General features: G+C 41.2%; 1 protein-coding gene across 1 annotated transcript in view; it reads right to left on the bottom strand.

The window, feature by feature from the left end:
* COMMD2 (COMM domain containing 2) overlaps nt 1-16,644 on the bottom strand; it is a 33,326-nt gene extending 16,682 nt beyond the window's left edge. The window contains exons 1-3 of the mRNA XM_069213372.1: nt 16,413-16,644; nt 7,178-7,255; nt 6,348-6,430 (exon numbers count right to left, since the gene is read on the bottom strand). Coding sequence (XP_069069473.1) covers nt 6,348-6,430; nt 7,178-7,255; nt 16,413-16,479 — 228 coding nt within the window. The 5' untranslated portion in view covers nt 16,480-16,644. The remainder of the gene's footprint in view (nt 1-6,347; nt 6,431-7,177; nt 7,256-16,412) is intronic.
* Nucleotides 16,645-24,029: the final 7,385 nt, after the last annotated feature.

The following is a 24,029-nucleotide window of genomic DNA, read 5'->3' as shown; positions in this document are numbered from 1 at the left end:
AGCACATGATTGCTGCAGTCACCGTGCACAAACCAATGAGACGTGGCCCTCTCAGTTCCTAATGTTAGGGGCAGAGGACATGGGGCAGAACAGCAATGAACACCAAATCCACTTCAAGTACGATCCTACTATATAACGGTATTAGCACTTGTCCTCTTTTCCTTACTAGTAACCTCTGACAGTCATGTAGCGGTTGCCTGTTGTCGCGTAGGACAACCCCAAACAACCCCTGGCAAGATTAGCCGTTCATTCCAAAATCCTCACAGAAACACTTTCCGAGCTCGTAATAACAAGCACTATGAATAACATAGCATAAGTCATTTCACTACAATACTGTGGGTACCTCGATTCTGACATTGGGTGTGAGACTGTCACCCCCACCATCTGCTCTGCCCGATTATTATTTATTTTTTTAGGTTTGATATCTAGAGGAGGTGAGGTGAGCTAGATCTTTACGTACAACTTGTCTAAAGTAACAGAAGGTGAAAATGTCACTTACCTTAATGTTTCCCAGACTGTTTCACATGGATTTTAAAATGTTTAGAAACAAGTCAAAACTGTGCTGTCGCTTTCTCTCCAAGAAAGATTGAGAAGGTTTGGGTAGGGTGACGCCCTTGACACGGTACTCAAGAGCATCAATTGACTATTGAACAAGAACATAATGCACTACCTGAATGTTCCATACCTTGAGACAATCTCATACAAAGCATAGTGAATAAGTAGTGTAATATTAAAAATAGGAAATAACTGCATTGACGAAGTAGTGGGGTATGACCTCTCCTTGTATGTGTCCATAACGCTGAACTTTTGTCCTGAATTTTGTTCCCAATTCTGAACTTTTGTCATGAAGTCTTGCAGTCCTGGCCTGATTTTGCCACCCTGCCAGGTGGCAATCCCACTGGTAAACAGTGAGTTGCAGCAGAGAAAGCTGCTCGAGGTCTGTGTTTTTGTTGCTTACTCCAAGCAACAATGTTTTGTTATTCTGTGCTTGCTTTCTTAAGTCAACGTACCTTGTATTATGAGCAGGAGCGGACCTACTCATACAGCATGCTGAACTGTCTGTAGAAACAAAGCCCAGAAACAAAGAAGCATTGGTACAGATTTTGGCTTTGGCAAGTTTTGTTTTTTTCTATCATGATCAGTGCAAAACATTATGTTTGGGGAAGCAGCTAGGCTCTAATCAATCTAAAAAGCACCACTGGATAAAGGCAAAAGTATTTTTGTTGGTTTAAAAAAAAAAAAAAAAAAAAAAAAAAAAAAACCACACACATTAACATAGTAACCACTGACACAGAAGGGGCGACTTTGTTTGCAGATGAGCTCCTTTTGAAAGGCAGCATGCTTTAACTCAAAAAGAAAACAAACACAAATGATGGACGGAATGCAGAACCAATCAAACATTCAGCCCTAATCACAGATCTGGTTTAATCCATCAATTCTTTTGCTCACCATGCCACCCCAGTTTGGACCCATCCATATGCAAATCAGTCTTGACCCTATTCCACATGGGAACAGCCCAGCCCGAACTGCCAAGCCAGGTCCTCCCTGGACCGGAAACAAGCATGGTTCAAGCTGAATTGTACAACATGTTTGGCAACACCAAACCCCGGATTTCAAGAACCTCATACCAGCTGCCAAACGTAGCAGTGTAGTGGAAATGATTTGGGCCAGCTTCGCAGCTACAGGACAACTCACAACCACAAAAGTCCATCTATAGCAGTACATTCTGGAAGAAAATGAGACCAACTCCTTTGCATCATATGGAGCCAAAAGTGGCTCATGCAACAGAACAATGAATTGAAACACACCAGTAAACATGAATGTATGGCTACAAAAGGCAAGAACCCAAATTATGGCATGTCCAGGTCAAACAACAGACTTAACCCCCCTAGTGGTGCTGCAGCAGGACCATTACTGAGCTTAAACAATTTTGCAATGAGGAGTAGGCTAGAAATCACAGGTGATGCAAGAGTCTGATCAGACCCTTGAAAGAAACATTTTCTTAAAGCTGCTTCTGGTTTGGCTGCTAATGAATACTGGCCTTTTTGTTTAATAAATAATGACAAAGTGAAATGTGTGTGCATTAATATTCTAACTGGGTTGACTGTTAAAACCTAGTAAGGATTACATGAAGGTCAATTATGTCTTAATATGCTAAATAATACAAACTATAGATATTATAATTTGTTTCACATTATTGTATACAAGCACCAAAATGTCACATACACTCATACGAAAGTTAAGGGCTCCGCTTATGGAGAATGAAATATGTTTACTCTCCCTATGTACACTTAAATTAGCTTTAGATAGTGTTTTGTGGATCAACATAATTGATATTCAGGAAAAAGGCCTGTTAGTCAACCTCTACCAATCATTTGTCTCTCCATAATCTAGGGTTGGAGACAGAAGACACACCTACTGAGAGATAAAGATATATTTTGGAGAAACATTGTCCAGTAAAGCCAGAGCTCATATTGCTTTCTACTCCAAATTTATACTTGTATGGTTCTTTCTAAATCACTTCTCCCCCCTTGCCCTATCATTATAGGGCACTCTACTCTAAATGTGAGGGCTCAGCACCTTAAAAGGAAAACAAGAGCGAGAGGCAGTTGAGGTAGGCTATAAAACCAACATATATCTCCTTTGAGCAAACTCCCATTCACTTAGACATCACTGGACCCTCCCACTTTCAAAATGTTAGAGTGCAAAGACGCAGCAGCTGCTATTTCTAGAGGCTGCTCTCCAAACAACAATGTTGTTAATTAAACACCATTATCCTGCCCGTAAGCGCAGTAGGACAGCAGAAACAGCTGCTATCTATTGGCTGTCCTGGAGAGACAACAGGCAAGTTGGGATGTTGCGTCCTGTGGTTTATGAAGGACCATGAGGAAGGTGGCAAACCATTGCCTGAACTAGTGTAGTATTTATTTTTTTGAAAGGCAGGAATTACACAATGTATTATCCATCTCTGTCAGATCACCCTATAGATAACTTAAGGTACGCAAAGTGCATAGTAAAAAAATTGAAGAGTTCGGGGACTGGGAGGTCCCACCCCTTTTTTTTTTTTTTTTTAAACCTTTTTTCACTTACTGGAAGAGTCAAAGGTACAACTGTTTACAACAATTCAAGGACTCATGCGTTTTAACATGTACTAATGCGAACTGACTAAACTTTGTAAGATCCAATATTAAACATTCTGGTGGAAGATGAGAAAGTTCTACTCTTCAGTATGGGAAGTAGCGAATAACTGATTAGCAGGAATAAAAGCCAAAACGGCTTGTCTGATGCCTGTATGGAGATTGTCTCAATGAAATAGGCTGAACAGGATCCACAAGGGCATTGAGCCAGGTAGCCACACCGGACCACGGACTGAACCAAGGACCTTCAAAACACAAAGACAGCAGAGAACCTGCAGAGATTAAGTGACGCCTATAAGAATGTTGAGCTTACATCTTCCTCAAATCACTCTGTTCCAATCCTGCATTGGTTATCAACCTACAGTTGCACCTTTTAAGCCATAGCCTAGGAATCATGGCTGTCAGCATGCTAGCTGCCTTGATTTTGGAACTATTTTAACCAACTGCTGTCCCTATGGTTCACAAAATATCACTGTCTGCAATGACACCTAGACTCCAACTCTAAAACCCATTTCCAACTGGGCAATCTTGGATTCAGTGGGATGGTTGGGGGTGACGTGCGTTTTACCTGCCACTACTTATGAACTGGAGCATCCCTTTGATGACGCTGAGACAGTCAGTTTTCTTGGATGAAGGAGAAGACTGTTGCCATGGGTTTAGTCGTAGCCAATTGAACTAAACATCCTTGCAGCTTCTGGACCTGCCCTCCATCCAGTGAGGGCAGTGCATCTCTTCGCCAGTCCAGATACCTATCTTTCAGGAGTAGCAGGGTTTCTATGAGGTACTGATCTTGGTCCTAGTCCTAGTGGGAACATCAACACAAAGTACTTGTCTTGGTCACAAGCTGTCTTTGAAATGGAGGTGCTGGGCTCTATCCAAACTTCAAAGCAAATAAAACTTACTGGCTCTCAATTACAGCTTTCATCTTCACCTGTATTCACTGGTAGAAAATCAAAGCAAATGAGAAATTGTGACATTCTACAACTGGACAGTGGTGGTGGTTTGGGGGATTTGTCACCATGTATTTAAAGCAGTGCTTCCCAAACTTTTCAGAACCACAGCCCAATTTTTAGATCGACAAACTCTTGCAACCCACATAGCTTTAATGGGTATACGGTGGGGTGATTTTTTTCACATATAATAACAGCAGTTATGTGTAAAGGTCACAATCTTGACCTCATCATTCAATAGGTCAAGATATTGATCTGCCCATAAAATTAAACTGGAGCTGGAACACTTTGTAGTGAGGGGTGCGGGTCTGTGGCAACTGTTCACTAAAATCACAAGGCTTCTGAAAACTCTTGGTTCTGATACGAGTGATTTTAGCAAATGTAAGAACCCCCTTCTGTGCAGTATGGGGGAAGGTCTTATATTCATTCACCTGTTAACACAAGGCCCACTGGTGCATTTTGGGTTTTATATATATTTTTCAGTTTTATATAGTACATACATGGCCCAAGGGCACTGGAGCAATTTACATAAGCACTGATTACATTACAGAAGATTAGATTCATTTTATCAAAGGCACAGGAGATTAACTGATTTGGCCATAATCAAAGCATGCCATTCCAACACTGGGACTCTAATCTGGTTACAAAGATCCAAAGTCAGCAGCTCTGGATGTACTGCAATATCCATGTTTCTCAATTTAAGTGTGAACATCATACACAGGTGGTATGGTTGTGTAAGATCCCCTATAGCGAACACATTCTCTGTTGAAATGGCTTTCTGAAGTAAAAAAAAAAACACACAGCAGCAACAGTTACTGTAAGGTTCGCCCAGAGTCTTGGTTGGGAATATTTGTGAGGGTTTGTTTTACAACTGGACTTAGGGACCTTGTTCAGCACCTTTACACCGAGCACAAACACGCCCAATCATTTCAAATATTACTTACACGTAGACCAGGACTTTTGCAACTCACCAAAAATCAGCTTCACACGCACTGCTACACAACAGACATGCGGGTGAGAGCGGACTCTAGTTATGGGAAACTTACAGATTTTTCTATGAATGAGGCACTATCCCAAGTAAAATGGGCTGTGGCCCTGCATCTACAGACAGACAGCACCAATTGCCTGTCACCCTAAAAGCTCATGAGATGCCATTTGAGAAGTGTGCTCTAATAAGGAGACAAACAAAAGCATAGATCATCTTTGGTAGACTAGAGGATGTCGAGTTCACTGGTTGAAATGTACAGAGCAAGCCTGAAAAGCAAAAATGCCAGTGTGCAGGCACTCGTTCCACCAGTAGTGTGACAATCTTAAGTATACGCCTGTAGATAGTACTGTGGAACTTCCCTCCTTCATCAGTCATTTCCACTGAGGACCTTTTGCGAAGGACAAAAAATGCAGAGCCTTCCTCCAAATTTCACCTCTTTAACCCTTCCCCTTCTTACATACTGTAGGAACTTGCCTCTTCCTACATATTAAGTGTCTGTTTACGCATGGGTCGGAATTCGAATTTGAAGGTATTTAACACATCGGAAAATTAATAGATGTGTTAAATAACTCCACCTCTGTTAAATTTTGTCAATTCAAACATGCCGAAATTTATCAGGGGAAAAGTGTAAGGTATTTACCGTATCATGCGGATTTTGGTGCGTTAAACACCAGATTCAGCACTTCATTCGTTACAAACTCGTAATAGGTGCTATTTATTGCCCTGATAAATAACGTTTCCTGTGATAGCGTTATTTATCAGGTTCGTTAAATAACACCTAAACTCATCATCAGGCCCTTAATCATCAGTGTCCTGAAGCTGCCCACTGGCATGAACATGCAACCAGGAAAATTAAAATGATGCCGCAAAGAACTGATTAGCAAGGTCTGCTAAATACCACGAGTCCATGCCAGGTGACTCCTGCCCAGTCATCTTTAAGCTGCAGCTGTTATGTGAAGGGGCTAAAGTTATGAAAGTGGAATGGAGCCTGTAAAGCTAAAATCGTGTAATACACAGTGATATCTCATGGCTTTTTATGTTGAAGGTCAGGGCCCTTTGCGAACAAAAGTGAGCTTTAAACCTGGTATGACAACAATGCTGCCTTCAATTATGAAGCCTAACTTTATATATTAACCAACGTCTCACGAAAGATCAGTTCTGTGTATAAAACAAACTATGAACACGAGAAACCATTTTTACTTCTCATTTTCTCAATTTTCTGTAAATAAGGTAAACAGTATTAGTTCAAGGAAGGTCTAAATAGCTACATACCATGAGCTTGGAACTCTCGGTCAAAAGGTATGTAAGTCCTTCTACGCCATGCTGTATAGTCTCACTACTGACATTAAGTTTCCCTGAAATAAATATTAAAAAGTTCCATTAACAATGTTTAACTGTTGTGATTAAGTTTACAATTGTGTAATTTACAATGTACCAAACCACAGCAACAATAGTATGCTTTTATTTAAAAGTGTCAGTCATTCATTTTAAATTCGTCAGACGTGATTCAGGATGATTCAGTGTTACCATAATCAAACCTGATTGTTGTTTTGCTGGGCTCTTCAAAGGATGACTGGATCACGTGTACTCTGTACAAGAAAACTATACTAGAAATGTAACGCTTACATATTGACTTCCTTTTCATGTGTGTGTCTTGAGTGTGTTTTTTCACAGCTTGCGTAGTAGATATCCACCCAAATACAAAACGGGGTGCAGATAAATTAATATTTGCTTAAGATATTTGTAGGACAGATAGGGTTGTCTGGGTACACCTCACAAGAGTAGGACTTAGGTACAGAAGGAGAAAAAAACAATTAAATGTTCCTTTATTTAATCTAAGAGCTAACCACATTTTATAGAAGGCACTCATTAAAAAATGAATACACAAAGCAAGTAGTGCTTTGACAAAATCTGTGGGCAGTTTTCAGACGTTTTATCAAATGCACACATTTCTTCTGGGATCAAATGGTAATGCTAATGAGCTTTACAGCTGTACTGTTATGACTTTTTCTGAAGCAATGAATAAAGAATGCACTGCTACGCATCATCAATGACAAGCCGACGCACTAAATAATTAAAGAAAGAAATAATATGCAACTTACTTGATGCTCCTTCATAAATTTTGGGATTTGAGCCTCTCCTTAGAAATTCCACTGCAATGCGACCAAACTCAGCAACAACTAAAACAAGAAACCCAAACATTTATTATTCAACCTTTTTATTTAATGTGCAGCTTGCACTTCAAGCATGTTTTAGTCACACTTTGTACAATTTTTTACAATTTCCAGGCCATGGATCACGGTGTTAGCAGGGCTAACAATGAAACAAGATTGGTGAAATGACTGACCAGACTAGGCCTAGCCAATCAAATGAGCCCTAGCGATGCACCCTGCTGGAGATATAAGCACACTAATGACTAGAAGGGTTGCTGATCCTGACAGCATGAGCCCGAGGGTCAAGGACAGTCCCTGGTTTCGGGTCTGCATTATGCTCTGCAGCCTCTGAGTATTGGGCCTCTATCATCCCATATTCACCCCTGGACTGGCAAATCCAAAACTGCAATTCTGCATAGCGGTTCGGGTAGAGCAAAGTGTGCTGCAGTTTGTCATTCTGATGACAGGTGTTTATAAACCACTTCTCTATTCGTTACAGTTTTACAGCAGGACGAAGGTGCATTAGAACCACAAACTTAAATCCCAGTTCTGTAGATGTGTGGTTCAGTTTCCAAAGATGGCTCACTCGTTTAAGAAAGAGACCTAAAGCCTCTTTACCCCATCTGGAATCCTAGTCCATACCAGAACTATCAGTCCTCCTAAAGCTGCAACTGTAGCTAACACTCTTGTTTACTAAGGCCCCTGAACACTAACTTTTGTCAATTCCATTTTAATTGTCCGACATTTGCTAAACGTAAATAAAGACCTATTCTTTTTCAAAGCTATAGCAACAGGGTTTGATGCTTATTTTGTGTGATTACTGAGTCACGCTGTATTTATCTTCCAAGTCCTCAATCACCTCCAAGAGTAAGCCTTGGAAAGATCAATGTTTAGCTGCATGAATTTGTCTCAAGATCCATTCACTCTTCTGGCCATAATCTGGACGCCCTCTTTGCAATGCAACAGTTTACTTATTTTTTTCAAACCAACACGTGTATTTGAGGCAGCCAAAAATATAATTTCTAACCACAGATATGTGCTTTGGTTTTTGCCTTCTTTACGGTGTGCAATTCATGTAGGTAAAAAGATAAACTTGATAATCAAAGCTTCTCTACAGACTAAGTGCAACAATAGTACAGGGCTTTCTAGGGTCGACCGCACAAGCGCTCTTGCTGGCTGTAATCTCTCTGTGGGCTTTTAAGCACACCCACTACTGCTATCCACTCTTTGTTGTACTAGTCTTAAATGCGTCATTTATAGTGATCCATTTTGTGAAATGTCCCTCCTTTGTGTGCCGAGTTCCCTCCCAAGCGATTTCACTAAGTGAACATTTTTGTTAGCCATCACACTACGTCAAGCTTTCTCCTGTTACAGCGTGTGATGGCCCCTCGTCCAGTTTCAGTTTGTCTTTCATCCCAACCACGATCCTTTCTAGACGTTCAAGCAGCGAGCCAATAACTCTCGCACTCACGCTCATGGCGGCTGTGGCACCTTGAACTGACTTACTTATGTCAAAGTTTTACTTTTCTTTCTCAATTTATGTGGCAAGAGAAGTCCAGTTAGGGATTTACTATGGTAATAGCTCTAACTCGAGCAACCGCGAGACCCATTGCATTGAAAATGCTTGTTTAGGTCTTGAGATAGCAAAGACCATTGTTTAAAAAAAATAATATATATATATATATATATAATAATATACTTATTTGAAGGGGTTTTTCTCCAGGAATCTTCATCAATTGGCCTGTTTGTGTATCACTCACACTTGCTTCCACCCACTACAGCATACAGCATGGGGCAAGAGGTCAGCCAACTTCAGCCACTGGTTACCTTCCCTTCGAGTGTCTAAATGCTGTTCATTTGTAAAGGGCATAAATACACATGCAAACTAGTTACCTTCTGTGCCAGTGTTTTATTTTTAATTTATTACTTTCATGTTGCCTTTGTGTTTAGAGTCTTATGTGACAGCTGGACACTTTACACAAGATCTGGGCACAGGTTACATTCCAAGCATTATCAGTTACTGTCTCCTACCAAGGCTGTTGTAACTTCCTTTTGGAATGTCCTTTGTCTGACTCTTGGTATTTCACAGTATAACAAATTGTGTCCATTTGAAACTGCTCTGTATTAAGTTATCAAAGCTTCAATATTATACATGTGAATTCATAAGAAGGCAATTCTTCAGAACACGTTTATTCTGGTCTCACTTTCACTAATGGTTCAGTAATAAACTTTGCCCAGGAAGAAAACAAACCTTTATCATGTTTAATTTGTGGCACTTGCAACACATTATTTACTTTCTCATTTCCTTAGTACTTGCTTTCTTTTTTTATTCCCATTTCCTTCTTTTTTTCATTCTTTCTTTCCTTTTCTTTCATGTCTTTTTCTTTCATTCATTCTATCTTCTTGCATTTCTTCTTTCTTTCATTCCTTCTTTCTTGATTTCTTTTTTATTTCGTTCTTTCATTCTTTTTTCTTCGATTCCTTCTCTCTTGTCTTCTTTCATTCCTTCCTTCTGGCTTTCATTCCTTTTTGGCTTACTTCTCTCTTTTGCTCTTTCCCTCTTTCTTGCTTTTGTTCATTCTTTCTATCCATTTTTCTTTATTTCCTTCTTTCTATTCTTTGTTCTTTCTTTCTTGCCCCTTTCTTGCCTTCATCCATTCCTGCCTTCCTTTTTTGTTGCCTTCCTTATTCCTGGTCTTCTTCCTTGCCTTCTTTGTTTCCTTCTTTATTTGGCTTCTTTAATGCCTTCCTTATTTTATTTTGTTTCCTTCATTTCTGCTTTTTTTCCCCTCCTTTATCAAAAGGCAAAAGGCTTGCAGCCAATGGCACAATGACCAGCTTTTTACACCTGTGTTAGCCAAGACCTGTTGATTTTACTAACATTATGCGTATGACATAGTTACTTATAGGGGTTATTAGTTAAATTTTATCCATTTGCCTGTTGTTTTTCCAACCCGCCTGAGCATGCGGCAGGGGACAACAAGTTATCCCACTTCAGCCATTTGATGACTCCATTAGGAGTTACAGCATGCTTACCTTTCACAGGGAGCACATCCACAGGCAAAGTAGTTCCCCTCAGTGCCAGGTAGTATTACAGTGACGTGTGATTTTTGAGACCAAAAACATGTTTGCCTTTAGTCAATGTTTTTTTTTTTTTTTAAATTGTCAAGCACCCAGCTACTTCCCAAAGAATAAAGTTTTGCAGAAGTCATGACTAAACAAAACAAGAATTGCCAAAGAGCTAGCAGATGATGCCAGACCTGGTGGCCGCTGCTTGATGTGGAATGGCACTGCTTTTCTCTCTAATTCACACACATACACAGAGGGTACTGAAGGTGGAATGAATCCAGTGCATAGTCCTGTGTACTTCCTTCTTCCTGTCATGTACTCCTCAGAGTTCTTTGCCAGAGGAAAAATAATTATTTTTTAGCTTACCTGGTGGGCCGCGAACGTTGATCAACCACCATGCAATGACATTTAACATCCCACTACCAAACAAGCACAGGTCATTTACTTTGAACAAAGTTATGAATCCCATCTGCATCTGGAAACTCTTATTGTTCATTTGACTGAATGGTCTACTGAGAAGCATATGTAGTTAAGAGGGTCACTTTCTTCACCATTCCATATAAACTGTAGAACAAGACAAGGATGCTCTTTGCCTCTTGCATTACATGCCCTACACATGGAACCTTTTTTTAAATAACATCTGTTACGCACAAGATGCAGAAGGGTAATATGCAGATGGAGCACTCCATACCATATCATCACTCACTGCATACTTTTGTGAGGTCTTAGGCTAGACACTTAATGGGAGAAAAACCCCAAATACTCCCTACTAGGTTCCCTACACAACAATTGGTATGTACTCACTCAAAAACAGATAGTCCCCAAAATTAAATATCTAGAGATATGGCTAACAACATTGTATGATGATATTAAATCTGCAAATTATACTCTTAATACTGAAGGAAATTTTGAGGTTGCTCAACAAATGGGACGAATAAACCTCATTAAAATATTACAGGAAATGCTACATTTATTTCAAACACTACTGATTTATCTCCAAAATAACATTCTTTCTGAAGATGGAAGCTCACATATCTGCTTTTATTTGCAGACATAAAAGACCTCGTTGATTTCTCCAACTCTCACTTCTGCTCAGTGGCTGGGCACTCTCCAATAAGTTGTTTTATTATTGGCGGCACTGGCTAAAATATGACAAAACTGAATGTCGAAATATCGAACACCTTTTCACATAGCATATACCTTCCAATCTGTTTGGCTTTTTACTTTTTTGTTTTGTGAATCCTTAAAGACACCCAACCCCAAACATGAGAAGTTCAAAGTGTTGCAAGCATGTAAATTAGCATGGCAACATATTTACAAACACTGCAAAATCCCTACATCACATGGACACCAACCTATATCGAACAAACTATTGTTGTCATAAGCATTCAGTGTAGCTGTCACTTCTTCATGGGCCATGTCAGGTCTCCAACTCCTACATCAGTAATACTCGGAAGCAATTTTTAAATGATTTAATGAAATTCCTGAACAATTTAACATTCCTCGGAAGGAATTCTTCAAATACTTGCAGATCAGAGCTAGCACTGCAGATACAAGCCTTAATCTAGCCCCAAAGTATTACCTAATATATGTTCCAAGTTGATGAAGCCTACCTCACTTCCTGTAAATGCATTCTGTGAAGAATTTAAGATGAATATATGAAAAAGGTTACAGGACTGGGCAGAAAAATGGACCAAATGGCTAGGAGTATAAATCGCATTAGCACACTTCAGCACATCATCAGCTATTGGATTATGGGCACGTAGCATAGTTAAATACAAGTTACAAAACTATCATAACTTAATTAATGTCTATGATACGCTTGCTGCTCTTGATGCCAAGAGCATTTTGTAGATCATATTCATATGTATGCCAGCTCTCTTAGAAGTAAGCCATACTGGGAGGCTGTCTTTGAGAGTATCTCTACAGTCAACAGATTTAGGGTTCCACCTGATATCCAAGCGATTATGTTAGGCTATATGGCATACCTTAAATCAAACTCTATGTTCTGGTAATACTGGTTGATTGACTACTGATAGCCCGCTACTGGTAGGACTTGCTTTGCCCCGACATATAACAGTGGATGCAAGATGTAATAGACATTTATGTGAAAGAAACACAGATGAATAGGACTAGGGATAAATGTGATCCTGTGGTATTCGCAACACGATTAGGTGCATTAGGTGTATGAATTTGCCAATGGTTTAAGTGATATATGCATATTTTATCATGAGAAAACCATCAAGGTCTGATTGTGTATTATTTATATTTTCTTTGCATATTGCCCAAAATAATAATAAAAAAAGAAGAGTTTTCCACACAACTTCAAAACTTCTTAAATTCTTATCTGGCTTACTTTTAACTATCATGATACAACTACCTAAAACACCCAAATCATCCTAAAATTAAAAGTACAATTATACACTAACAGAAACTCACAAGGTTCTCATCTTCTGCCAATAAACAACTACATAAGTCAAAATTACCTTAAACTTAGCCAATTGAAAAAAAAAGTCAACCATGCCGATCTGATCATTGATTCTTCTTTGGCCTCAGGAAGGGAGGGTTAAACCTGCGCCAGCCAGCAGTGTCCGCTCCTTGGACCTACAGGTGTAAGCTGTAGCCAAAAACTTTACATTTGCTAAGAATTTCGAAAAGGGATCTTCATTAGATCACAATTACCAGACAGCACAAACTGCCTGGCTGCAAAGGATCTATTGTGGGCTTACCAAGAAATTACAGTTGGCTTAGAGTCCATCCATTTCTTATAATTGGTTAGCCTTATTGTAACTCATATTAGCTTGCTTGATGTGTGATTGCTTTCCTTGTCCATATAGTGTTTTCTCCTCCTGGGACAAAATTTCCTACCACCCAACATTCCCCTCAGTCTCCCGGTAACAATGATACCTCACTTGTGTAGGTGGGACAAGTGCCTGTGACAGGGAAGAGCCAAACACATGTTGAAACTGAGGGGGAACCAAAGCGGGTCCAAGAGGGCCAGATTCCAGAAGGTCCCATCACAAAAATGTAGAGAAAATATGGGATTTCCAGCAAAGTTGGAAGTCTGCAGGACATTGTGGGTAAGAAAATGGTGCGGGGTGCATGTGAAGCACACCACCCTGGACTCACCCAGATGTTTAGTTTTCAGACGTGTCTAGGTCTTGTGGATTTTTCTACATGGTAGCGTCCCAAAGTCCAAAAAGTGCAGCCCTCACCATTCCAAGTGGGACGATTTTGAGAGTTAGACAAACTCTCATGGCCCAAATGTAAAAGCAAAACCCAAAATAATCAAATATCGTGGGATAAGATGTTTTAGTGTGCAGGCAGAGAGGTGAAAGACTGTGACCCCTTTCAGTTGGGGTGGGGGCATAACCATGCCCATACGGGTTGGTAGCCACCATCCCACTCTTTATTTTTTAATTCCCTGGCATCTAATAGGCTTTCTGCCCCCCTCCCCCCCGGCAGTGAATTTGCCCCATCATCCCACCGGTGGGCAGAACAACTTTGGCCCTATTTATTTGGGGTGGGGGTATGGCCATGCCCCCACCCTCTTTTTTGAAAAAAACAAAAACTTCCCTGGTCTCTGGTGGGATTTCTGCCACCCTTGGGAGCAGATGGGCCTTCCAAAAAAGGACGATCTGATATGGCCAACAGTAATGTGCCCCCAGGGGAAGCGACCCTTGCCCAAGGAGTTGCCCCCCTAAACAAAACACACACACACACCATTCCCTGGTGCCTAAGTGGTTTCTGCCCCCAAGGGCAGATCGGCCTAATAGAAATAGTCCGATCTGCCACCAAGAGGGGCAGAAATGGCCTAAAATAAATTTGCCTCCCCCAGGGGAGCAACCCTTGCCTAAGGGGTCACTCCCCTTGTGTGATATTGACGCAAAAAAAAAAAAAGAAATCCTTGGTGCCTAGTGGTTTCTGTCCCCTTTGGGGGCAGATTGGCCTAGTAAAAATAGGCCGATCTGCCCCAAAGGGGACCAGAAATGGCCTAAAATACATTTGCCTCACAGGGGAACGACCCTTGCCTAAGGGGTCGCTCCCCTTGCGTGAAATTGATGCAAAAAAAAAAAAAAAAATCCCTGCCGTTTAGTGGTTTCTGCCACACTTGGGGGCAGACTGCCTAAAAATAAATAGGCTAATCTGCCCCCAAGGGGGGTAGAAATGCCCTAAAATATAATTGTCTACTAGGGGAGCGACCATTGCCTAAGGGGTCGCTCCTTACATCTTAAAAAAAAAAATAATAATAATATTAAAAAACGATCCCTGGTGCCTAGAGGTTTCTGCCCCCAGGGCAGATTGGCCTAATCACAATACGATGATCTGCCATCAAGGGGGCCAGAAATGGCCTAAAACAAATCTGCCCCCCCAGGGGAGCGACCCTTGCCTAAGGGGTCGCTCCCCTTGTGTGAAATTGACAAAAAAAAAAATCCCTGGTGTCTAGTGGTTTCTGCCCCCCTTGGAGCAGATTGGCCTAATAAAAATATGCTGATCTGCCCCCAAGGTGGGCAGAAATGACCTAAAGATAATTTTGCCCCCAGGGGAGCGACCCATGTCAGAGGGGTCACTCCCCTTTATTGTAAACCAAAATAAAATAACTCCCTGGTGTCTAGTGGGCATTTCTGCTGCCCGAACGATTTGCGATAATCATTTCGTCCCTTCAAGTAGGCAAAATTCAAAAGGAAAGCCTTTGTAGTGCACAAGGCCCTGCCTCTTCAGTGACCTGCCCCAGACACACTCTAGGGGGTTGGAGACTGTAATGTGTGAGGGCAAGTACAGCCCTTTCAAGTGCAGGTGTCAGCTCCTCCCTCCCACTCTAGCCCATGAAGACTCATCAGGATATGCAGGACACACCTCAGCCCCGTTAGTGTCACTGTCTAGAGAGAATTCACAAACAGCCCAACTGTTAGACTGAACCAGACGTGGATTCAGCAGCCAAGCAGAGGTAGAGAATGGTTAAGCAAGAAAATGCCCACTTTCTAAAAATGACGTTTTCAAACAGACAGACGATCTAAAAACCAAGTTCACCAAAATATATACTTTTAAATTGTGAGTTCAGAGACCCCAATTTCCATATCTCTATCTGTTCCCCATTGGAAACTGCACTTAAAAGAGATTTAAAGGCAATCCCCATGTTAACCAATAGGAGAGATAGGACTTGCAATAGCAAAAAACGAATTTGGCAGTATTTCACTATCAAGACATATAAAATACATCAGTACATGTCCTACCTTTTAAATACACTGCACCTAGCCTATGGGGCTGCCTTGCGCCTACCTTAGTGGTGACTTACATGTAGTAAAAGGGAAGGTTTTGGGCCTGGCAAATGGGTACAGTTTAGTAACACAAAAGGATGATATAAAGAGTGCTGAAACGATTCTAACACTCACACCAGTCACAGATCTAGGTTTAATCCATTGTTCTTTTGCTCACCATGCCACCCTAGTTTGGACACAGACATATGCAAATCAGTCTTGACGCTGTTCCCCATGGGAATAGTCCACCCTGAACAGCCAGGCCAAGTCCTCCCTGGACCGGAAACAAGTATCCTGGGACCGGTTTTAGGGTATCACCCTTCATCAGCCAAGCTAGTTTGAATCTAATGACACAGTGAGCATGGGGCCCACGTCTGGGCATACCCTTCCCACTCAGGGCAACTTTAGCAACACTAAAGGATGATGGACGGTGTTCAGAGCTGGGCTGTTCCCATGAGGAACAGGGTCAAGACTGATTTGCATATGGCTGGATCCAAACTGGGGCAGCATGGTGAGAAAATACTGTTCTGTGATCTGCATAGTACACATTCTTTGCAGCAGGCATACTAACATTCTAAACTCTCAAAACTGCCACTGCACAAAACTCCAATCCCACCTAGCAGGTACATTATCACCAGAGTTAACCTGCCACTTTTATTGTTGCCTAAAGTTGATGAATTTACAAGGAAATCTGCAGTGCTTTAAAAACTACTGCACTGAAACAGCCCCTCCAGTAACAAAAGCACCACCACCCTTCTAGCCTCCCAAGAAACGCCAGATGACAGGTACTGCCAGTCCGGTATTGCCCTCTGCTACCAACGCCAACCCCCTCAGTGACCCAGGCCAACCCCTCTCACCCGCTGCCTCCACCTGGCAAAGAAAGCTCAGGTGCTGCTTTTGCTCCTCTGTCAGCACCAGCAACATCTCTTCTTGGACTGGAGTGTGTTCCTTGCGTCGTCACGCCGGTGTCCTGGGGGTCTCGGAACAAAGCACAGTCATAAAGCACTAGAGTAAACCCAGGAGAAAGGGATCCCTTCTCGTGACAGGAAACATCAAGTGCAGAATGTGAGTGGCCGAGGACGGCACTTGCGCAGATAGTCTACTTTGGGCCACGCCCCCCAGAGGGGAAGCTCTCTTTGGTCTGCTCTGGGCCACGCCCCCAGAGGGAAGCTTTCTTTGGCAACTGTGCTGTTCCGCAATGACGTTCACTTGCGTTCATCACGTGAGCGCGCGCACCGTGCCCGTTCTAGAACGCGCCGTAGAACTCTGCAGAAGCAGAGGTATGTGGAAGAGGCGCATGGAGGATAGGACCGCTTAAATCACACACATTGCAGCAGTTAATTTGTCTATACTAAAAATCACAAACTACGTTTGCCACCTTTCTTGGAAAAATATGGGTTACATGTTTGAAACAACCAAGAGTTAGTAGGTGAACAAAAAATAGTGTAAAATTATAATTTGTCACGATGTAATTATCTTGCTCTAATGATTCTCGAACGATGCTGACAGCTGTCAGATAACCCTTAACGGATTTCTTCAAGTGTATACTGATTTTGGCTGAGAAAGGGGGAAAATATCGGATTTCAGTGCTTTTCTCAAACTATTTACTGGCCTTAAAAACAAAGGTCAGACGGGTGAAAGAAATATCGGCCAGGTGGTAACACAAAGTCTTGAGTCAGTTTGTGGAGAGCAGGGGTGATGGAAAGATGATTGCAGTGGTATTGCGGGAGTTAGTGCGGACTCAGGCTGATTTTCAAAATGACAAGCAGTGATAAAGTCAATAGGTCTGTCTTGTGGGACAGTGCTTCACTGTATTCAGATGAGTGACTGGTTAAATATGAGAATGAGGCACTGCAGTTGGATGAATGAAAGATGATCAAGTGCATGGGTGTAGAGTGGGGAAACAAAGACCACAACTCGAACTTGAAGATAAAAGAAGATCCAACGTTTATTTCTTGAGTGAGGACCCACACCAGATACAGCTGCCTCCAGCTGCTGGATCAGCGGCTGGATGCCGATCGAGCCAGCAGCTCGAGCACATTAGCATTCTTAGAATCATACAACAATACTTAAAAGGAACCTTAATAAAAAGAACTAATTACATCACATATTACATCACCTTCCTCCTTTATTCAAAACAAACAAATAACCAAACTATTTATATATAAATACACATTTATGCAAGAAGGAAATCCTGAAATTTAGCTGGTAATTTGACTGTTCTAGAGCTACGAGTTGTTGTAGTTCTCGAAGTAGATCCAGAAGGGTTCATAATAACAGCAGAGTTTGAACCCTCATTCTGCACAGATTCTGAAGCATTGCCATCTAAAGAATAGCCACGATCAGATAATACATCACCTGGAGGAGATCTCGAATTCCTTCTCGAGCGTGTATTTGACTCCAATTTTAAATCTGATTGTATGATACTAGACCTCGATGGTTCAGAGCTACTAACATCAGTCGTCAGCATAGAGCCTCCATCATGGATGGAGCGATAAACATTTTAAAAAATTTGGACTTGCTGAGAATTGAGAGGTATAACACTATTCTTATTCCACCACCCTCTGCCTTCAAGTAGAAGAGAAGATTTAGATATTTTAGTAATTCTCACCGGTATAGAAAATTTAGAGTCTCCCTTACACACTCGAAAGGGTTTTTTGATAAGAACCCAATCATTAACTTTAAAGTCAATCGTTTTAACATTGTTCTTCTTGTCATAATACATCTTTTGTTTGAGTTGTTTGTCAGCTATTCTACTTCTTAGATTATCTTCCTCCTCCAGACCTTCCTCCTGACCATGACACTTCCCATGTAAAATATCAGATATCCACTTCGGAGCAAGTTTAGTCCTAGGATTCCTTTCCCTTAGTAACTTAAAAGGAGTAACCCCAGTGGTAGAGTGAGGAGTAGTTAAATAAGCCCAAACCTTTTCTTGTATAAACTCAGCCACATCAGCATTGGATGCCAGTGCCAACTGAATTCCTTCTTTGAAGAATCGATTGATCCTTTCCACTAAGCCATTAGAAGACGGGCTATATAATGCCACCTTAAGATGTTTAACGTCATGTAAAAGTAAGAAATCAGAAAATTTTCTAGAGACAAAATGTGTACCATTATCAGTAACAATGGTGCCAACCGTACCTTCTAATTTGAACAATTTACTTAAAAACGTGACAACGGTATCGGAATCAGGACTGGAAACAAAAGCATAGTAGACCCACTTTGAAAAGTAGTCAATAGCAACTGCAAGATATTTCATGTCTTTGGGTAATAAGTGATAAGGACCTGCAAAATCAAGAGCAATTTTATCCCATGGATTCTGTGGAAAAGGAACAGGGAACAATGGTTTGGTAGATGTCTTCCAATGTTTGTCTGACACTATGCATTCAGGACACTTATTAATGTAGTTACGTTTTTGTTTATCTAAGCCTGGCCCCCAGTAGGATAATTTAAGCCTTTTAGTGGTAGCTGAAATGGCCAGATGACCTTCATGAGCTATTTTGATGATTCTGTCTCCTAGATCAAAGAGAGGAATCACAAGATCACCTCTCAAGCAAATGTCAACTTCACATGAAAGTTCTTTGGCTACCTGACTGAAACATCTAAGTTGATGTGACAATTTCTTCTCTGGAGGCCATTTAGTTTTAAAAAACAATACCACTTTAGACAAAATGTCATCGTCAAACATTGAAGTTGTCCATTCTTGCTCCATAATACAGTTGTCAGCAACTGCCAAAATATCCAGTAAGCCTACAACACATTCTTGTTCTGAGTCAGTGTCCATAGAAGCATCATGTGGCAAAGGTAACCGAGAAAAGCAATCAGCTCGAAAGTTTCTCCCACCCTGAATATACTTAATGTTCAAATTGTATTCTTGTAATTTTGACAACAAGCGAACCAGGCGTGCAGACGCTTTTCCCAGACCATCCCCATTCAATAGGAAGATGAGTGGTTTGTGATCCGTGTACAGATCACAACAATTCCCCATATATAGGTTTTACATTTCTGAACTGCCCATGTTCAAGCTAACGCTTCTCTTTCAATTGTACTGTAATGTGTCTCTGCCCCTGACAAAGTCCTTGAAGCAAAAGCTACGGTATTCTCTTTACCATCTACCCATTGACCGAAAACAGCCCCTAACCCTTTAAACTTGCATCAACCATAATAAATGACTTATCCGATGGACTGAAAGGTTGCAAAGCAGAGGCATTTACAACTACACCCTTCACCTTCTCAAATACTTAATTCATATTCTCATTCCAGTCAAATTTGACACCTTTTTTGAGAATTGACCTTAAAGGCTGTACAATCATAGCATATCCAGGAACAAATCTAGTGTAGTATTCGCAAAGACCTAGGAATGATCTTATAGAATCTTTGACAGTGGGAGGTGGCGCCTTCCTAACAGCATCTAAATTGCTACATTTAGGTTTTATACCAGTGCTTGAGATGCTATGTCCCAAATACTCAACTTCTTCTACCATTAGTTTACATTTGTTAGGCTTGACTGTCATGCCTCTGTCTCTGAGAATACTCAGAACTTTGTTTAACACTTCTATGTGTTTGGCCTCAGTGTCAGTGTGAATTAATATGTCATCCTAAAATGCTTGCACTTCAGGTAAATCACTGAAAAGTTGATCCATAAGTTTCTGAAAAACACTAGCCGCGGAGGCAAGGCCAAAGAATAAGCGTAAGTATTTATACGCACCAAATGGCGTTACAAAGGTAGTTAAATCCTGTGATGATGCGCTCAACGGGAACTGGTGGTAAGCCATGTGTAAATCGATGGTTGAAAAATATTTTGACCCTCCAACCTTGGAAATCATCTCCTGAATGTGCGGGAGGGGATGGCAATCAACTATTATGTTTTTGTTTACTGATCTTAAATCCACACACAGTCTCAAACTATTATCCTTTTTTGTGTGACTACAATGGGAGAAACCCATTCTGAGGAATCGGTAGGAGTAATTATGCCATCCTTCTGCAATTTGTGTAGCAATACTTTCAAATCTGCCCTGACACTCAATGGAATAGGCCTCACCTTGTGTATTACAGGAACTGCATTGTTCTTCAGTTTAATACTGTGTTCATAACCTTTCACAATACCTACATGATCCATAAAGGCTTCAGGAAATGAAGAGATCATTCGGGTCATGGTACCGTTAAAAACGGTGACATTAGCAATGTGGTTATGTGACAAAGGGGTTGGTAAGTCACCTAAAATAATGGGAGAATCATGACCGGGTCTGAGAATGATACCTAAATATGCTAAATCTTTCCAGCCTATAATATCTCGCCCTTTGACAGCAATGTAAATTTTAGTGTGAATAGTTCTGCCTCAGCATGTTAAATCAGACCAAAAATAGCCAAGTAGATCTATGTCATACCCACCAAATGCTTTCGGAGTGATATCAGGAGTAAGTATATTGACAGTATCATGCCAGAACTTGAAGAAAGTCTGATCAGCAAGAATTGTAATAGGTGCTCCTGAATCTGCTAATACAGGATTTTTTTTATCATCTATGAAAATGTCACATAAAGCAACTTTAATGACCTTCCAAGGTTTAATGCTAGTGTCATTCGGGAGATCAACAGCTAATATAACATTAGATAACTTGTTGGAAGATTGAGCAAGTCCATCATCAAGCTCTACTGTGCTAATTTTGACTTTGAGTAATTTCTGTTGGTGTTACGAGCAAGGCAAACACTGTGGAAATGACCTATCTTGCGACAGGAATTACACCTTTTCCCTATTGCAGGGCAAGAAGGATCATTGCCACTGTGTAGTTTGGAACGAAAGCAAATTCGTGGAGACTTCCCAGTTCGCCGATGAAAAATTAATTTCCCTACTCTGTCTTGTTTGTTAGACACAGCACAAATAGTACCATCATCAATTACACAATCAACAGTAGAACTCTGATTAGCTAAGACTCGTGAAGTGGTTATCGACCTCTCAATGCTCTTGCTAGGTCAATCACCTCCTCAAGGGTAGGATTCCGGCATGCTAAGAGTCGTTCTTGTATTTTCGTGTGAAAGCAATAAAAGACAAATTGATCACGAATACATATATCCACATTAGTCCCAAATTCACATTTGGAAGCTAAGACTCGTAGATTGGCGATATATTCCTCAACAGATTCATCAGAAGATTGTTTGCACATAGCAAAGTTAAACCTCTCCAGTAAAACACTGGGCTCATCAGAGTACTGTTTCTTCATTATTGCCAAGCCTTCAATGTAGCAATTCCATGTGTTATCACCTCCAGCTGGTGAGAAGACAGGAGGTAAGTTGTCAAAAATGCGTTGACCTGCAACTCCAAGATGACTGAAAAGTATGTCCATTTTTCTTTCTGGAGAAAATCCATTTTGCACCAATGGTTGTTAGATAATTTTCAAATATGCGCCGCCATTCAGTCCATTTGATGTCTGGTTTCCCTGGCTTGTGAAGAAAAGCAGGAGGTTGTACTATTACATGTGTGGTAGCCATTCGATACAGTAGAACAAGTTACTTGAGAAGGTGTAAAGCTGGAAGTTTGTTTTTACAAAGTTTTGCACGGATGTTGAACTATATCAATGTAGTAGCTGAGTGAAAAAAAACTTAAAGCGTAGTGAAACTCAATGTAAGTTGCAGCACGTTATAGGCAAATGTCAAATATTAACTTGTTGGAACGTGCAATGAAGTAACAGGTTGCTGGACAGCCATCACGATGTTGATAATAATGCTTGTCAATCACTGCCTGGCCAGCGACGTTGAGAAATAGCAGTATAGGCCCGTGAAGAAAGCATGCGTCTCTAAGCAACCATCTCAGCGTCAATGCGAAATATTTTCATTCGCAACAAGATAGACGCGTGAAGTAGAGACCCGTTGTTAGGCAACCAGGTGAAAAACAAACCATCCGATGAGCGCACACCCCTCTCGCGCATGAAGGAATGCAACCAAAGTCAAAGACACATTGCTAGGCAACTAGTAGGCGAAGAGAAGTGAAGAGCGCGCGCACCTTCTCGCGCATGAAGAAATGCGATCCAAAGTCAACGACACGTTGCTAGGCAACTAGCAAATGAAGTGAACCCGTGCGCCCTCACATGCACAAAGAAAACAGGACCCAATGCCAAAATCAGGGCTCACCTGTGAGTAACCAAAACAAAGGTCAAGCTGAATGTCTCAAGCCGCTCGATCAGCGGCTAAGTCAATGGAGGTTCCGCTCCCTCCGCTTAACGCAGGAAATCTGTTGGTGGGTCCAGGAAAGCACAAGATGGTGGTCACCCCACTCCTGGTACCAAACTGTAGAGTGGGGAAACAAAGACCACAACTCAAACTCGAAGATAAAAGAAGATCCAACGTTTATTTCTTGAGTGAGGACCCACAACAGATACAGCTGCCTCCAGCTGCTGGATCAACGGCTGAATGCCGATCGAGCCAGCAGCTCGAGCACATTAGCATTCTCAGAATCATACAACAATATATAAAAGGAACGTTAATAAAAAGAACTAATTACATCACCTATTACAATGGGTAAATTAGTGATTTAAGTTGACAGATAGATTACCCTCAAGTTTTCCATGTCCATAAGTGGGTCCGTGATCTGGTTCAGATTTTATGTCTTTATTCTGGGACTTTCAGTGGAGTGTCTCCCATTATAAATTCAGTCCGAAAATACAAAAAAAAAACTTGGGCTAGATGAGCTACTCATGCACGGACCTTTGATATTTGATATTATTTTGTATGGAAGAGTGAGTGTATGGTGAATAGTAATATTAATAGGTGTCTACTAGATTTAACGCAGACACGACCAGTGTGCGAGGGTAACGGCAGCCTGTGGTGAATACCTGTCAAACTGTTGCCTCTTGTGTGAACGTATGAGATTTAGAAGCGTGAGCCCAATAAACTGAATATAGACTAAACTATTTTAAGGGGGTGACGGGATTGCAACGAGAATGACCCTATAGAAATTTGTGGAGGTATGTTGCTTTTGAGGACTGTAACTATCTCCCAGAAGAGGGCAACACCCTCTAGACGGTGTGTGAAAGTAAGGGTAGGATGTTGAGCAGGGGCAGTGAAGAGAGCAGTGTGGAAGAAGCAACAGTGATTGGTTGAGTAATTTAATGCAGAGATTAAAGAGTGAGTAGATTTAATGGGTAGACTAATGGCTGAGTGGATGAAGAGTGCAACCGTGTGTGGCAAGAATAGTTTGTGGAAGAAGAATCAATGTAGTGGGTAGAGGCAGCCAAAAAGTATCATTAAATCCTTGTATGGTTAGAAGGTGAGTGAGTGGATGGATGGTTAGAAAGGGAGTGGATGCATGAATGAATGGGCAGGTGAATCAACGATGGTGTAAATGTGGTGTGTGTGGGAGAGACCATGCTTAGGGTGGTGAGGCTAAAATGGAATCTCTATCATCTGACTGATGGGTTCGACTTCATTACACATGGTATTATTAACCACAATAGTTCAAGGAGATAAACAAAACGATTATT

Source organism: Pleurodeles waltl, chromosome 11, assembly GCF_031143425.1.
Source record: "Pleurodeles waltl isolate 20211129_DDA chromosome 11, aPleWal1.hap1.20221129, whole genome shotgun sequence".
NCBI classification, from domain to species: Eukaryota; Metazoa; Chordata; class Amphibia; order Caudata; family Salamandridae; genus Pleurodeles; species Pleurodeles waltl.
The sequence above is the reverse complement of the archived record's forward strand: the minus strand, read 5'-3'. Positions and strand labels throughout refer to the sequence as shown.